This window comes from Misgurnus anguillicaudatus, chromosome 23 (assembly GCF_027580225.2).
Source record: "Misgurnus anguillicaudatus chromosome 23, ASM2758022v2, whole genome shotgun sequence".
Classification (NCBI taxonomy): Eukaryota; Metazoa; Chordata; class Actinopteri; order Cypriniformes; family Cobitidae; genus Misgurnus; species Misgurnus anguillicaudatus.
The window spans coordinates 7,335,585-7,351,716 of record NC_073359.2 but is presented as its reverse complement, the minus strand read 5'-3'; the positions used below and the strand labels follow the sequence as shown (position 1 = coordinate 7,351,716).

General features: G+C 37.6%; 1 protein-coding gene across 1 annotated transcript; it reads left to right on the top strand.

The window, feature by feature from the left end:
- Positions 1 to 2,867: 2,867 nt before the first annotated feature.
- LOC129453425 (calpain-2 catalytic subunit-like) lies at positions 2,868 to 16,000 on the top strand. The gene is made up of 21 exons (XM_073862106.1): positions 2,868 to 3,146; positions 5,266 to 5,335; positions 6,230 to 6,348; positions 6,475 to 6,608; positions 6,880 to 7,052; positions 8,562 to 8,641; positions 8,725 to 8,810; positions 8,881 to 8,955; positions 9,799 to 9,959; positions 10,259 to 10,428; positions 10,525 to 10,536; positions 10,643 to 10,854; positions 13,105 to 13,141; positions 13,320 to 13,385; positions 13,494 to 13,551; positions 13,632 to 13,696; positions 14,795 to 14,863; positions 15,202 to 15,280; positions 15,384 to 15,500; positions 15,612 to 15,670; positions 15,762 to 16,000. Exons 1-21 carry the CDS (start codon positions 2,910 to 2,912, stop codon positions 15,783 to 15,785), a joined length of 2,103 nt encoding a protein of 700 aa, XP_073718207.1. The 5' UTR covers positions 2,868 to 2,909; the 3' UTR covers positions 15,786 to 16,000.
- The last annotated feature ends 132 nt before the right edge of the window (positions 16,001 to 16,132 follow it).

The window sequence follows — 16,132 nt, the reverse complement described above, 5'->3', positions numbered from 1 at the left end:
CCGCCGCGTACACATAAAAAGCATTTACCAAGTTTTATATAATCATTTTAGCATTTATTATTATTCTCATTTTTCATTGTTGTTTAATCTTATGTCAGGTGCTTCACAAGTACAGATAAGGGAATGTCCCCGTTTTTTCAGTAGCAGCTGTATTTCCTTGAGATTGAAACACCTGGCTGTTGAATCTGTTTGAGAATGCAACTACCTGTAAGATTATTCAATAAACTCTGCTTATTTTATTCTATCATCATTTTGTCTCCTGCCTGCTGCTGTTCTTCTCCTTCATCTTTCTAATAGCCAATGATACATAAACGTGTTATTTATTGAAAGTTGTACATTTTACTTTTAAAACAGTAAGTTTACATAAGTAATACATTCATCTTTATTACAGTATTAGATCATCAGAACCCATGATATGTATTATTAATCACAAACGTGCTCATTCTGGAACCTAAAAAAAGAATCATGATTTAAGTACTGCTTTTGCATGCAATTTGCTGGTTATGTCGTTTTGGTCGTACAGTAAAATGTGTTAACACCGATTTTAATGGCATGTTTTGAAACGGTTAAGATAAAGTTTTAAACAGTGATTAAACTAACATTTGATTTAGCAATATAAAAAAGCCATAGAATATAAGTTTTCTTTCCTTTACAACTTATCCAGAAAAATAACGTTGACGGCGTATGCTCTCACTGTCATAAAACTTTATTTACACCACTGTCATTACAACAGAATGCAACACAGTCACGGTACGTTTTCTATATATCCCTTATCCTGCCCCATTAAAACATAAACATTGCAAATAACATCAGAAGTAACGCTTAATTTATGTACAAAATACATATCCTAAAAATAAATCTTGTGTGACTGTCTGAGGCTGTTTACACTTGGCATTAACATGTGTTTTCGTCGATCGGATCACAAGTGGACGACGTTAATGCCAGGTGTAAACGGTGTTCAAAACGTTTTGAGCTTGTCCACTTTCGACCACTTTCAACCACATCCAGAGGTGGTCGAAACCACTTTCGATCGGATCGCTTTGGAGTTGCGGAACGCACATGTGGTTGAATGCGTTCGAACAGCCACACGCGACCGCCTTCTCTCCGCCCATTTATCTAATCTGAGGTATTAAACACAAGTTTTACGTCTTTTTTGACTTCTGGCGTGAACATTCGGTGAACAGCGCTATTTTTAGCCTTTCATTGATAAAACTAAGCGGCTGATCTCCGTAGTTTCGTCTGAAAGCGTGTGAAACTTGCGCGATCCTATTTCATCAATTGCGCTGAAAATTCAAAGAAATCTCTAACATACTCATGTACAAAACACTGTGCAGCATGTTTACTTGCTAAACAAGCAGTGCACTCCGACATAATATTAGTTTGCGTCCATATAAACTCATAATTACTCCCGCTCGGGTTTGAATGACAGCAGAGAGACTCGCCCACCGTCTCACAGACCACCCCCTCATAGTATTCAGCACAGAAGCGGTCGAAAGTGGACAAAAGAGACGGATTTAAATACCAGGTGTAAACGTAATGTGTCTCTCTCGTCCACTTGTGATCTGATCGATGAAAACACATCTAAATACCAAGTGTAAACAGCCCCTCATCTGATACGCTCTAAAGCGTGTAAATGCAGATCATAATTTTAAATGTAAGTCAATGACGCCCTCTGCTGGTTGGGAATACCAAGATGGCCGCTAGAACTTTTTCTCACTGTCCTACAGAATGAATAATTAAATAAATGATCCGTCACTGAATTAATAAATTAAAATACAACTTTTTCTCACTGTCCTACAGAATGAATAATATGATATTAAATAAATGATCCGTCGCTGAATTAATAAATTAAAATACAGAGTAAACATTATATGAAAAATAATGGATGAAGAAATGCTTAAATGCAAAGATGAGTTGTTTTCTGATGTTTAAATTTCTTAAAGGTATAGCGGAGGATTTTCTCGAATTTTAGAAAAGAACCGCCTTCTCCACATTTTAAAAAAATGCAATTGCGCAACACTCCTGATTGACAACTAGGAGGACCAATTGTCTTGATGATCCACCTGGAAAAAGAAAATCCTCCGCAATACCTTTAAGTATCAACCGTCGTCGTCACTTCCGTTTTGCAGTGGTAACGTTAGGTTCCAGTTTGTGCGTACGGTGTTGTTCTACAAAATATCTGAAATATCAAGTTCTACTAACCAACACATTAGCAGTACAGTACCTACTATTAGGACGCACCCATACCAAGGGGACTATTTTCGGGCAGTGCGTAATATCATTGCGCCTCCTGCAGACATGTTACAGCAGCAAAGTCCTTGATTATTACGCCAGAATGCGAGTATAGTTCCTAGCCACATCTACCCAGAAAATCGCAACTTTTAATTTTCCGTCGATCTTAGTAGTACATGATGTAACTACAGAAGAGTCAAGTTTTAAATAGGAAAAATATCAAAACTCTTTGGTCTTTTTTGAGCGCGATGCTAATGGTCTAGTCAGATTCAATGGACTAAGCTAAGTTACCGTATGCTAAAAGTGGTACCGGACATTAGCTGAATGGATTCCAAAACGGTAAAGATCAAATGTTTAGGGGTGCTGGAAAATGAGCATATTTTAAAAAAGTGTCCCTTTTTTAAAAGTGTCTAAAGTAAGGTCCATACTATTTTCTTAAACATGTACAGAAAACCACCAAAAGATATAGTAAATGTTTTCTAACCTCAGTCTAGACACATTTAAGTACTTTTCAGAATTATGTCTTCACAGGTGACCATGACCCCGCCCCTCACACTGTTTCAATGACCAACTTCATCCTTTAAAACCAGCATTATGTGCTCATATAACCACTCACACACTTAACAGGACTGAAGAGCGCACTGTGCTTGTTCAAACGCATTTGATAAATAGGCAGAATGAGCAACATTGCAAAGTTTCTTGCTAAAAGGCAAGATAGAGAAGACGGTGTTGGGACAAACAAGAATGCAATACCATTTAACCAACAGGACTACCAGAGTCTAAAACGTGAATGTTTGGAGAAAAAAACATTGTTTTATGATTTAACCTTCCCTGCGGTTTCTGAGTCTCTGGGCTACAATGAATTGGGACCGAATTCCTCCAAGGTCCAAGGAGTGGTGTGGAAAAGACCAAAGGTAATGTAAACTTTTAATATGTTTACATGTTTGGATATACATGTAAATGCCAAATTTTTGGAAACTGTCCACTGCAAAAAATGACTTTCTTACTTAGTATTTTTGTCTTGTTTTCAGTAGAAATATCTAAAAATTCTTAAATTAAAATGCTTTTTCTTGATGAGCAAAATGACCCAAGAAAATAAGTCTTGTTTTAAGACAAATAATATACAATTTAAGTGAAATTGTCCTTAAAACAAGCTAAATTATCTACCAATGGGGTGAGAAAAAAAAATTGTGAAATAACTTAGATTTCTTTTTTCTTAAACACTTAATTCAACTAAAATTTGTTCAACCCATTGGCAGATATTTTTGCTTGTTTTAAGCACAAATTCACTTAAATTGTATATTTTTTTGCCTAAAAACTAGTATTATTTTCTTAGGTCATTTTGCTCATCAAGAAAATACATCTTGATTTAAGAATTTTTCGAAATTTTACCGAAAACAAGATAAAAATACTAAGTAAGAAAGTCATTTTTTGCAGTGTCCTCAAAATAGTCAGAAATTCTTGTTTGAATTTTCCGCACATTACAGAATAAATAGGACCTCACATTGTGTCAATCACGCCTTTGAAACTTTCATGTATCATAATTTTTTTTTTTTTAAATTTGTAATAGCAAGAATTTTTTGACAATATAGAGCCACCATAAAAGCCAACATCCAGACTGACGTCTGACAAGTTGATCCACTTTGTCTCAGCACAAAGCATTGTATTGAAAACAAAGTGCAAAATACAAAGAGAACGGAAAGAGGAATTAAAAGACGATGAGTGTAGAGCATCTTGGAAAACAGGATGGTACTGATTTCAAAATAAAGGATGTACAAAGATTACACTCTATTGTGCTTAAAATAGCTAAACAATAGCTTGTTGCTGATGTCATTCATCAAGTAAGTAATGCGTATGATAGTTCAGTAAGAAAAAAGAAATTCACAACTTTTTTCATTTTTGCAGTAACTTAGATGGAGCAACTTACAGTAAACTTAAAATGAACTATAAAAAGCTACTGAAAAAATTTTAATAGAGTAAGACTATTACAAACAACCTTAGTACTTGTCAACATGCACATCACCTTCACCTACCCTACATCAATGCACCCTTTAGCACTCCTAATTAAGGCACATGGACACGAACCCAGTGGCTATCTGGACCCCTGTGAGTTTTACAAACTGTGATGTCATAAAATGGTCTTGGCATCAATAAGCCAGTGTTATGGCTTATGTAAGCTGCTGGTGTTTTACGAGCAGGGTGTGATGAGAAGGACACTTTTAGTTCTGTCAATCTGCAATGAAGGGCTCATTATAGTTGTGCATACTGTACACCCTACGGCACAGTCACGACGGTCTAGGTCAAAATCATAATGCTTCAACGAACTACAAATGATCGATATTCAGATTTAAATTGACTGTCTTATTTATTTGACGCTGCTATCTATACAACCAACAATTACAATGTTATTGCAGCTGCCAGTAACTTAGATTTAAATTTATGTTATTTACTGGCAACATTTTGTTCAAAGTTAAATGAACATTAAACATTTACAAGTCTATGTCTTTACAGAATAAAACAAAAAAACAGCATCAAGCAAAACATTCTGGGAAACAAAATCTGAAGCAAAAAACAGAAAAAGTTTGATGATGATTTCTGGTTCCCAGAATGCTTTGCATGAGGCTGTTATTTTATAGTTTTATTCTGTAAAGATAAAGACTTGTTAATATTAAAATTTTATTTAACTTTGAACAAACTCTTGCTAGTAAATAACATAAATTTAAATCTACGGTAAGTTACCTGCAACCCAGCTGCAATAACATTGTAATTGCTACGGATTTTTTTTACAGTGTACATTATCTATACATGAATAATAAACTAACATTAACATTTCGAGATGGAAATTTCATCTCAAAGTTCAGTTTATCACTATGTAAGATCACAGAAAACATTAATGAATAGGCAATTTTTTTAAATATAAAAGTAAAAATGTCATAATAATTTTCTTAAATTAATTACATTTAAATCAACTCTCTTTATTCAAGTTATCCATGAAATATAAAAAAAAAATTTTTAATCTTCCCTGTTTTAAAGGAGCTGTGTTCAAAACCCCAGTTTATTGTGGATGGTGCCAAGCGGACTGACATCTGCCAAGGGGCTTTAGGTAAACTAAAGATACATGTCATGGTTTGGGGTGATAACACAACACCATTTTCATAATACATACGCATATGTATATATTTGTATGTGCAGCGGGGAAAATAAGTATTTGACACAACAGCATTTTTATCAGTAAGGGGATATCTAAGTGGGCTATTGACACAAGATTTCCACCAGATGTAGCCTTCAAGCCAAATATTGAATTCTTACAAAGAAATCAGAACATTTAAGTATACAAGTTGAGTCATAATAAATTTTGTTTCACGGGTTCCTTCACATGCGCACAATAGGTGCCCCCCATTGCCTTGTGTGCCAGGGCACTCGCCTAATCCCGCCTATGGATAATCCGGCCCTGGTTTGCAGACAATGGCTTACCAAAACTAAGTTAATGGGTTTTTCACATTTTCTAGGTTGATAGAAGCACTGGGGACCCAACTATAGCACTTGGAAAAAGTCAGATTTTCATGATAAGTCCCCTTTAATATCCGTGCTATCCTTAGTTTCCGAATGTAAAAACTATGGCAACACGAGTGGGCAAATGCAGAAGTGACGGTAATACAGCGTCTAACACGCAGCTGTTGTGCCTTGCAGCTAATTCATTACGATGTCATAAAATAATGTTATCGAACGTACAGGTAAAAAATATTAGTTCGTATCCTCATTCATGAACTTGTCTCTGAATGGTGAAAACAACATCTCCTATTGTTCCACTCTCCTTCATAACGCCATTGCCTTTGCTATTGTGAAATAGTGACCTCTAGTGGTGAAAATCCTACATATTGGCTATTGTGCATTTAAGCCCAGGTTGCACCCAGATGACTGTATTTATTGTCAGTTTGCATAAAAACATGAGCTTATTGAAGAATTAATAAGAATTAATGTTTTGATCTCTGTGCAGGTGACTGTTGGCTTCTGGCAGCCATTGCCTCTTTGACTCTAGATACCAACATTCTGGAACTTGTAGTCCCACCTGATCAGAGCTTCAAGGACGGTTACGCCGGCATTTTTCACTTTCAGGTCAGATTTGTCATGAATATTAATAATTTGTATGGAATCTTAAGTTCATTCAGTCAGAAAAACAAAAGGTGGACGGACATTTGTCAAAAAAACTGACCAATAAAGGGGGTTGCCTTTCTGCTTTAGTTCTGGCAGTATGGTGAATGGGTGGATGTTGTCATTGATGACCGTCTGCCTACCAGAAATGGAAAGCTGCTGTTTGTTCATTCAGCCGAGGGTTCAGAGTATTGGAGCGACCTGCTGGAGAAAGCCTATGCAAAGTGAGTATGAGATATAGAAGAAGTACAGGTTATGCATTTACTTATAATAATAAAGGACCTAATGCAGAACAACACGATGTCATTCGAAATGATTGGTAAGCCACAGCTAACAAAATACACAGTTTACATTGCCTGCAATGTTCATGAAATAGAGAATGTTGCATAAAGTATTAAATATTTGTTCCTGGTGGAGCATGGCATTAACAACACCAGGTTAAAAGTGGATTAAAGCTTCTGCCACATGTATAAATGTATACATAATATTTTGTAGGCTCAATGGCTCTTATGAAGCTCTGACGGGTGGTAACACCATTGAAGGTTTTGAGGACTTTACGGGAGGTATTGCTGAGAGCTATGAATTGAGTAAAGCCCCTCCATATCTGTTTAAGATCATTCAGAAAGCACTTGGGTTGGGCTCCCTGCTTGGCTGCTCCATTGTAAGTAATCATACTCTATTTCTACTGGGTTTGACCATAATGTCAATGCAAAGACAACATAACCAACCTATCCTCCAACCCAAGTTTGTCCATTCCCCTAAATACGACCAACACGCGCCTCTAATTTTTAAGCTCCGAAGTGTGCTCATCAGCGCTCAAAAAACTTTGCACCCCTGATGCGAAGCAGGCTTCACCCACTTTACCAACCTTGGGGAAGAGCAATCAGACGAATAAAGCCCTGTGCCAAATGGCACACTCCGGACTTATGGACTGCCTCATGATTGTTGACATCATGTAGTGCAGACCTTAGGGCCCCTTGACGCTAATGCGCACTGAAGTTGTATTTCGGGACAGACTTTGTGCCACGCCAGAAATAGAAAGGGAAGTTGCCTATCAGTGTGAACTCCTTCCGTCGTCTCATTGGTCTGATTGCTCTTTCGCAAGGACTTCTGGGTTGTTAAAGTGCACGAGGCCTGCTGCAATGCAGGATTTGCCAAAGACAGCATCAAGGGTGCAAAGGGGGGGATGATTGAGCACACTTTGGAGCATGAAAATGACAGATGGGACACCCTACGGACTCGTAGACTAATCGAGTACTTGCAATTTAGGGCCATGAGACCGAAAGTAGGCTACACATGAAGTGCACAATTTGAGCCAGGCCTCAGATGACGGATGGGAGTTCACACTGATGGGCAACTTCTCTTCCTATTTCCGGCATGACGCTCGAGTCAGGACCTGTCCCAAATGGCACACTCCAGACTTGTGGACTTCCTCAGAGTCAACACTTTGATGATATCATGTAGTACAGACTTTAGGGACCCTTGACCAGAGTCAACTAAGGTGCACCTCAAGTCCAGAGTGTGCCATTTGGGACAGGGAAATGTGATGAAAAGACACAAAAGCAGTGGCGGCTAACTGCTCACCAGCCGCCACTGCGCAAAAGTGATGACAATTCGCTATAAATTTCAGTTCTGTAAACTGCCGCCAGAACATCTTTGATTGTGAAATTGCATTGGCTCTCTGGGTTTCTCGTGACCAATTGCATTATTACTCGGCCCTCATGGCAGATTGCGTCATGCATACCTTGACATCGTATTATGGTGCTTGCACAAACAAACTATTAGTTTGTTATTTTTGGAGGATAGTCACAACATAACATATTGACGTGTCATTTTTAATACTTAATTACAACACATTTGTATTATATCCAGTTCGTTTTTCAATTCAGTTTATTATTTTCAGCAGTATTTGTCATATGTGCATGCACAGTGCACCAAATGTAGTAATTAATCAACTTCGAATCTAGAGCCCACATTTTTAAAACTGTTTCCCCGTCTACCATTGGCCGAACAACCAAATAGTCCCACCGCAAATTTACACCAGTGGTTGAGTGTGGTTGCCAGCTTGCAAAAGATTTCAATATGGTTCGGTAAATTAACATTCTTTAGAGCAAGACAATTTCCCATTCTTAAAACAACTGCTTAAACTAGTATTATCTGACCGGTTTACTAGAATGCCAATGCAAACGAGTTGGAGGCGGTGACCAGCCTGAAGCTGGTGAAAAGACACGCATACTCCCTTACTGGCACAGAGGAGGTGAGAAACTGTAAAATATACAAAAATGTTGAAATATAAGCATAAAGGGGAAATAGTCCTGTTGATTTCATCTCAAAATTCAGGTTCACTACATTGGGCGCCCAGTGCAGCTGGTTCGTATCAGGAACCCGTGGGGTCAAGTGGAGTGGACAGGCCCGTGGAGCGATAAGTGAGTTTATTCACGATTGTTTGTTGTGTAATCTTACCTGAGAGCTTTGTAAAAAAAATATTTTCTTCAGGTCCAACGAATGGAGTAATGTCCCACCGAAGGAGAAAGCTAAACTGAATTATTCAGCTGAGGATGGAGAATTCTGGTAAGAAACTTAAGATCGGGACATTTAAGTAAATTAAACAATTCCCGAAATTATAAATTCACATGTTTGAAAGTACAAATTCATTACAGCTTTTTGTGGGGTTTTGTCCTTTAAAGGGACACTCCCAACATTTGATTTTTACCATTTTGGAATTCATTCAGCTGATCTCCGGGTCTGGCGCTAGCACTTTTAGCATAGCTTAGCATAATCCATTGAATCTGATTAGACCATTAGCATCGCGCTAAAAAAGAATAAAGAGTTTCAATATTTTTCCTATTTAAAACTTGACCCTTCTGTAGTTACATCGTGTACTAAGACCGACTTAAAATTAAAAGTTGTGATTTTCTAGTCAGATATTGATAGGAACTATACTCTCATTCTGGCGTAATAATCAAGAACTTTGCTGTAGTAACATGGCTGCCGCAGGCACAATGATATTACCCAGTGCCTGAAAATAGTCCCCATAGTAACTTTCAATGGCAGGGGACTATTTTCGGGCACTGCTTAATTTTTAAATAGGAAAAACATCAAAACTCTTTGCTTAATTTTTAAGCACGATGCTAATGGTCTAATCAGATTCAATGGATTATGCCAAGCCATGCCAAAAATGAAACCGCAAGACCCGGAGATTGACTGAATGGATTGCAAATGGTAAAAAGTTTTACTCTTGGGGACCTGGAAAATTAGCATATTTTCAAAAAAGTGGAGTGTCCCTTTAAGCCAAACAATATGTGTACTCCACTGACAAACCAAACATTTGACAAATGTAACTATTTGCAGATGTACATATTTAATATTTAGTTCATCTTATAGACATATTTTCTGCTCTTTCTCTTCTGTCAGGATGGCATATTCAGACTTTGTGCAGAATTTCTCAAGGCTGGAGATTTGTAATCTGACTCCAGACACTTTGACCAGTGAAGAGGTGGGTCGCTGGAACTACTGCCAGTTTGACGGCAACTGGAGACCAGGATCCACCGCAGGAGGATGCAGAAACAATAGAGGTATTTTAAACCAATCACAAGATACTTTAGAGGTAATCACAAGATTAGTTTAGTTTAGGAAGTCACCAAGCTTCCATTGGAATGAATCGCTCTGCTACTGCTAGTCGCTTGGTGTCTTAATGGAGTGTAAGAAATATGCGCGTGACTTTAAAGTTATACTCGATTTTCACAATAATGTGTCTTTGGAAACCATTTACCGTTGCGTTTGCAGGACCACAAACGCAGCCAAACTGCATAGAAAGTTTCGTGTTTTTTTGTTAAAAACGGCCCATAAGTGTTCTCACTTTCTTTCACTCCAGGTACGTTCTGCTCAAACCCTCAGTTTGTGATCAAGCTTGAGGATGTTGATGATGACCCTCATGATGGAAAGGATGGTTGCACTTTGCTGGTTGGATTAATGCAGAAAGATGGGCGTAAAGATAAACGCTTTGGAAGGGACCTGAATAGCATTGGCTTTGCTATCTATAAGGTAACCTAACACACACAGCCACCAGCAATACAGATATTAACACTGACACAAGTCTTACTGACAACCTTACAATGTCTTTTTGTATGTGTGTTTCAGGTTCCAGATGAGGTGTGTACATGCTCTGTATGTTTTGTAAAAAGTTTGTTGATATAATCCATCTTGATGTCTTCATCTCACATATGTGTGTGTTTGTGGCTATAAATGTTTTTTCCAGTACAAGGGTCGCAGTAATGTTCATTTTGGCTCGGATGTGCTGCTGCAAAAAAAAATGGTTGCGGGGACCAAGTCTTTCGCCAGCATGCGAGAGATAAGCGAGCGCTTTAAGTTGCCTCGTGGAGAATACGTCATCATTCCCTCCACTTATGAGCCCAATCGCCAGGGAAGTTTCGTACTGCGTGTGTTTACAGAGAAAGAAGCGGCCGTCAGGTTTGTCCAAAACATGTTTATGATACTATGATACTGCCAAGTGCTTGTTTTAATAGATGTGTGTGTATGTGTACTTGTATAGCTATCTTTAAAAAACGATTGTTTTGTAAGACCATCCGAGTGATGACAAAATCATGGAGGGGTCTGAAATTGTCATCGTAGGTGCATGTCCACTGTGAGAGACATAATCTTAAAAAAATCCAGAAATCAAAATTTATGATTTTTTTACTATTATTATTATTATTATTATTAGAAAATCAATGTTAAAGCAACACCAAAGAGTTTTTTTTACCTTAAAATAACATTTCCAAAAAATGTTCAGTCGTTCATCCACTCGAAACAGGGTGAACGGCACTTTCACATTCGCTTTGGAGCCCTCTATCGGCCAAAAACGCACTAAAGAAGTTTCCAACCGTCGGATCGCGCTCCTGTAGTTCGAGTGAAAACTACAAAAACTTGCTTTACGGCAGACCTACAATCCAATCAGAGCCAGCTATGCTGCAGTATTTACGACAGTGGTAATGGACAATTCCGCTTCTAACCTGTAGGGGAAGCAAAGAGCAAAAACTCTTTAGTGTTGCTTTAATATTTGGTACAGGAGCCTTTGTTTGCAATTACAGAGGTCAAACATTTCCTGTAGTTTTTCACCGGGTTTGCACCCACTCCTCCACACAGATCTTCTCTAGATCAGTCAGGTTTCTGGCCTGTCGCTGAGAAATACGGAGTTTGAGCTCCCTCCAAAAATTCTCTATTGGGTTTAGGTCTGGAGACTGGCTAGGTCACGCCAGAACCTTAATATGCTTCTTACAGAGCCTGGACATGTGCTGGTTTAAGCAGGGGAACCTTCCGTGCCATGCATGATTTCAAACCATGACGTCTTAGTGTATTATCAACAGTAACCTTGGAAACGGTGGTCCCAGCTCTTTTCAGCTCATTGACCAGCTCCTCCCGTGTAGTTCTGGGCTGATTTCTAACCTTTCTTAGGATCACTGAGACCCCACGAGGTGAGATCTTGCATGGAGCCCCAGTCCACGGGAGATTGACAGTCATGTTTAGCTTCTTCAAATTTCTAATGATTGCTCCAACAGTGGACCTTTTTTCACCAAGCTGCTTGGCAATTTCCCCGTAGCAGTTTCCAGCCTTGTGGAGATGTAGAATTTTGTCTCTAGTGTCTTTTGACAGCTCTTTGGTCTTGGCTATGTTAGTAGTTGGATTCTTACTGATTGTATGGGGTGGACAGGTGTCTTTATGCAGCTAACAGGTGCATCTAATTTAGGATAATAAATGGAGTGGAGGTGGACATTTTAAAGACAGACAAACAGGTCTTTGAGGGTCAAAATTCTAGCTGATAGACAGGTGTAGCTGTATCATACAAATAAATAGTTAAAAAATCATCCATTGTGATTTCTGGAATTTTCTTAGATTATGTCTCTCACAGTGGACATGCACCTACGATGACGATTTCAGACGCCTCCATGATTTCTAAGTGGAAGAACTGCGAAATAGCAGGGTGTTCAAATACTTATTTTCCTCACTGTACATCGATATGTAGATTAGACTGGGGCAGCTAGTTGTCATTGGTCTTACATCGGGTGGGCATCACATTGAAGGAAGGCCAGTAGATCAGTGGTGTGGTGACCTCCACGGCAGCCGGAACTGGGTCTGTTTGTCCCATTGTCCTCGGGATTGGAGACGAGATAGGGAGAGAGAAACAAAATCCTATTAGCGTAGGGGCCGTTCACGTGTAATGCAAGTGTCACACAGTATTTTGGTTTATAATACGCTCAGTTCCAGACAGGTTAGCTATTGCGGCATAAGTATATTACCCAGACGAGTTATGTGAATGCTTTGTTAAAGGCGGAGTCCATGATGTTTGAAAGCCAATGTTGATATTTGAAATCACCTAAACAAACACGCCCCTACCCCAATAGAATCTGGACCTTCTGTTGATAGACCCGCCCCACACATACGCAAACCGGCATTTGATTTGATTTGATTGGCTATAAGTGTGTTTTGGTAGTCGGCCCGTCTCCTTTTCCAACGCGTTTTTCAAACATCGTGGACTCCGCCTTTAAGGACACGCTAGCTATTGCGTTATCATCTTATATGGTACTTAAACTCTAAAAATCACATCTATACATCACGAAAGTAATCAAAATGATGCTTTCTGACACAAAGACATGTATTAACCCCCTGGAGTCATTGTTACCTTAACTAACAAGTGCACCATTTCTGTCTCTTTCCATGCAGCCCAATGGATGTAAATATCACTGCAAACATTACAAAGGTAAAATTATCTATTACAAATAGTTTGTATTATATTAGAATGTTTTGTTGTTCGATATTAGGATAAGACATGAGCAACTGACATGAAATTTTTCTCTACAGAACAGGATTAGGCTAAACATTAAAAGGTGTGTGAAGTGACAACCGAACTGCATTATATATATATTTTTTTTTCTCAGGATTACATATCTGCGTGTGATGTGGACCCAAGTTATAATCAACTTTTTATGAAGTTTGCTGGAAATGTGAGTTTAATAACTGAGTGGTATTTTGTTTTTGCATTATTAATTTATTTTCCTGTGACAGTGTTGATCACAGTAATGTTGAGGTGTAATTTTGTCTTTTCTTTTCAGGACTCACAGCTGTCTGTGGTGGAGCTACAGCAGATGCTAAACAACTTTGTGTCTAAAAGTAAGAAAATTCACATTAAGACTTAAATATTCTGACTGTTGGTTATTCTCACAGTAACATTTTATATTGTTTTTACACAGGAACTGATATAAAGACTGATGGATTCAGTATGGAAACATGTCGTCACATTGTCAACCTGCTAGACGTATCCTTTGCATACTGGATTATATGAACAATTAAAGGCGGAGTCCACGATGTTTGAAAGCCAATGTTGATATTTGAAATCACCTAAACAAACACGCCCCTACCCCAATAGAATCTGGATCTTCTGTTGATAGACCCGCCCCACACATACGCAACCCGGCAAGGATGTCGGTTAGTAGACACGCTCCTTCTGATTGGCTACAAGTGTGTTTTGGTAGTCGGCCCATCTCCTTTTCCAAAGTGTTTTTCAAACATCGTGGACTCCGCCTTAATGCATGGATTACTGGATTATACACTGCAAAAAATTATTTTCAAGAAAATAAATTCTTAGTATTTTTGTCTTGTTTTCAGTAAAAATCAGTCCTTCCAGAAAAACGCTGAGTTTTTTTGTGATTGTTGCGGGCAAAAATCCTCGATTTTGCGGCACGTTTTCTTAAAAAATGCGATGGAATATGCGGGATAATTATGCAATTTATGCGATAGAATTGCGGGAATTTGCGAAAATTGCGGAACTTGCAAAAGCTGCAATGATGTTCACGTCACATAATCACGTCACTTCATAACGTTCCCATGGCAATAGAGGACACGGCTGCGCTTTTGGGAAGTAAATGCAACATTTTTCAACTTCCTGCTAATATATATGTGACTTTTTGCTACGAAAATGCGGAGATTATGAAATCATGCAAGCCCCGAATATTTTGTGCGCGGAAATATGTAATTAATGCGGCGAAAGTGCGTCGTATTTGGAAAAATAATATGCGGACTTTGGCTGATTATGCAATATATCGCGCGATCGCACAATCGCGTTTTTCTGGAGGGACTGAAAATATCTAAAAATTCTTAAATTAAGAAAAAAAATCTTGAACATTTTTCTTAAACACTAAATTTAAAAAAAATCAAGAAAAATTTGCTTACCCCATTGGCAGATATATATTTTTTTTGCTTATTTTATGCACAAAATTACTTAAATTTTATATTTTTGGTCTAAAAACTATAGACTTATTTTCTTGGGTCGTTTTGCTCAAGAAAAATCAAGAAAAAAATTGTATTAATCACATGACTATCATAACCCCATCATGACCCTTGACTCTCAGTTCAGAAAAATGGCAGTGGCAAACTTGGCCTAGTGGATTTTCAAACACTGTGGATAAAAATCCAGAGATATTTGGTATAAGCAGCTTTTACTCTAGTATATAACCAAAATCTGCATGCACAGGGTTAAAAACTCAAAAGAGAAGTGACAACTGTATTTACAGTACAATACACAAAAAAATTATTCATTCAATGTACTAAATTTTTTAAGGTAAGTGGTTGCAATCAATTTATTTAAGCTAGATTTAAAAAATAAAAATAAGTAAATGTAGCTTAAATAAATGATTGCAATAACTTACCTTCAAAAATTAAGTGTTGCCATAAAGCAACAATTGTATGTGCACAAAAGATCAGATCAATTCTTCATTGTGTTTAGTGATGTACATACTAAAAATTATTTTCTGTCCTCACCAGGATATTTTTAAGAACCGCGACACAGACAAGTCAGGCACTATGAGTTCCAATGAGATGAGAGATGCACTAACAATAGCAGGTAATTATCTTTTACACAGTTTTACTTTGTATATGTTAGGACAGACAGATCTTTTCTCCTTAATGTATTATGAAAATGTGAATCTGTGTTTTTTTTCCCAAAGGGTTCCAGGTGAACGGTGAAATACTTCAGGTGATAATCTCACGTTATGCCGACCAGCAGTATGCCATTGACTTTGATAACTTTGTGGGCTGCTTGATCCGTTTGGAGATGCTCTTCAGTAAGTTCTAATGTGGATGATTTTCTGTCCCAATTACTAACTATCAGATCCAGTTTATTCTGTCAAATTACCAAAAATGGTATGTTTATTTAATTTTTTTGATCTACACAGAAATATTTAAATTGTTCAATAAGAAGAATACTGGGAAAATCGAGCTGGACATCCTGCAGGTGAAGTGCAAATGTTAATTCAGATTATAAATTGAAATAAAATTGAAAGAGTTTATAGATTGTTATTGTGTCTATGTGCTTTGTTTTGTAGTGGCTTTGTTTGGCCCTCGGTTAAAAATCCACAAATTTCCTGCAAAAACAAAGGATTGGGAATTCCTAGGAGACGGATGGTTTGGCTGATAGAGTAAAGTAAACCTGAGTGTATAATCTAAATTTTAAATTGTCTTTGAAATGCAATTTGTTCATGGTAAAGGATCTCAGTATCTCGAGTTTCTTGAAAAAAAATGTGCTTAATGTCTAAGAGTATACACTGAAAAAAATGATTTATTGAATTTAATCAATTTTTTAAGGTAAGTGGTTGCAATCAATTTATTTAAGCTACATTTAAACAAAAAATAAAATATAAAACTTTTGTTTAAATGTAGTTTAAATAAATTGATTGCAACCATTTACCTTAAAAAA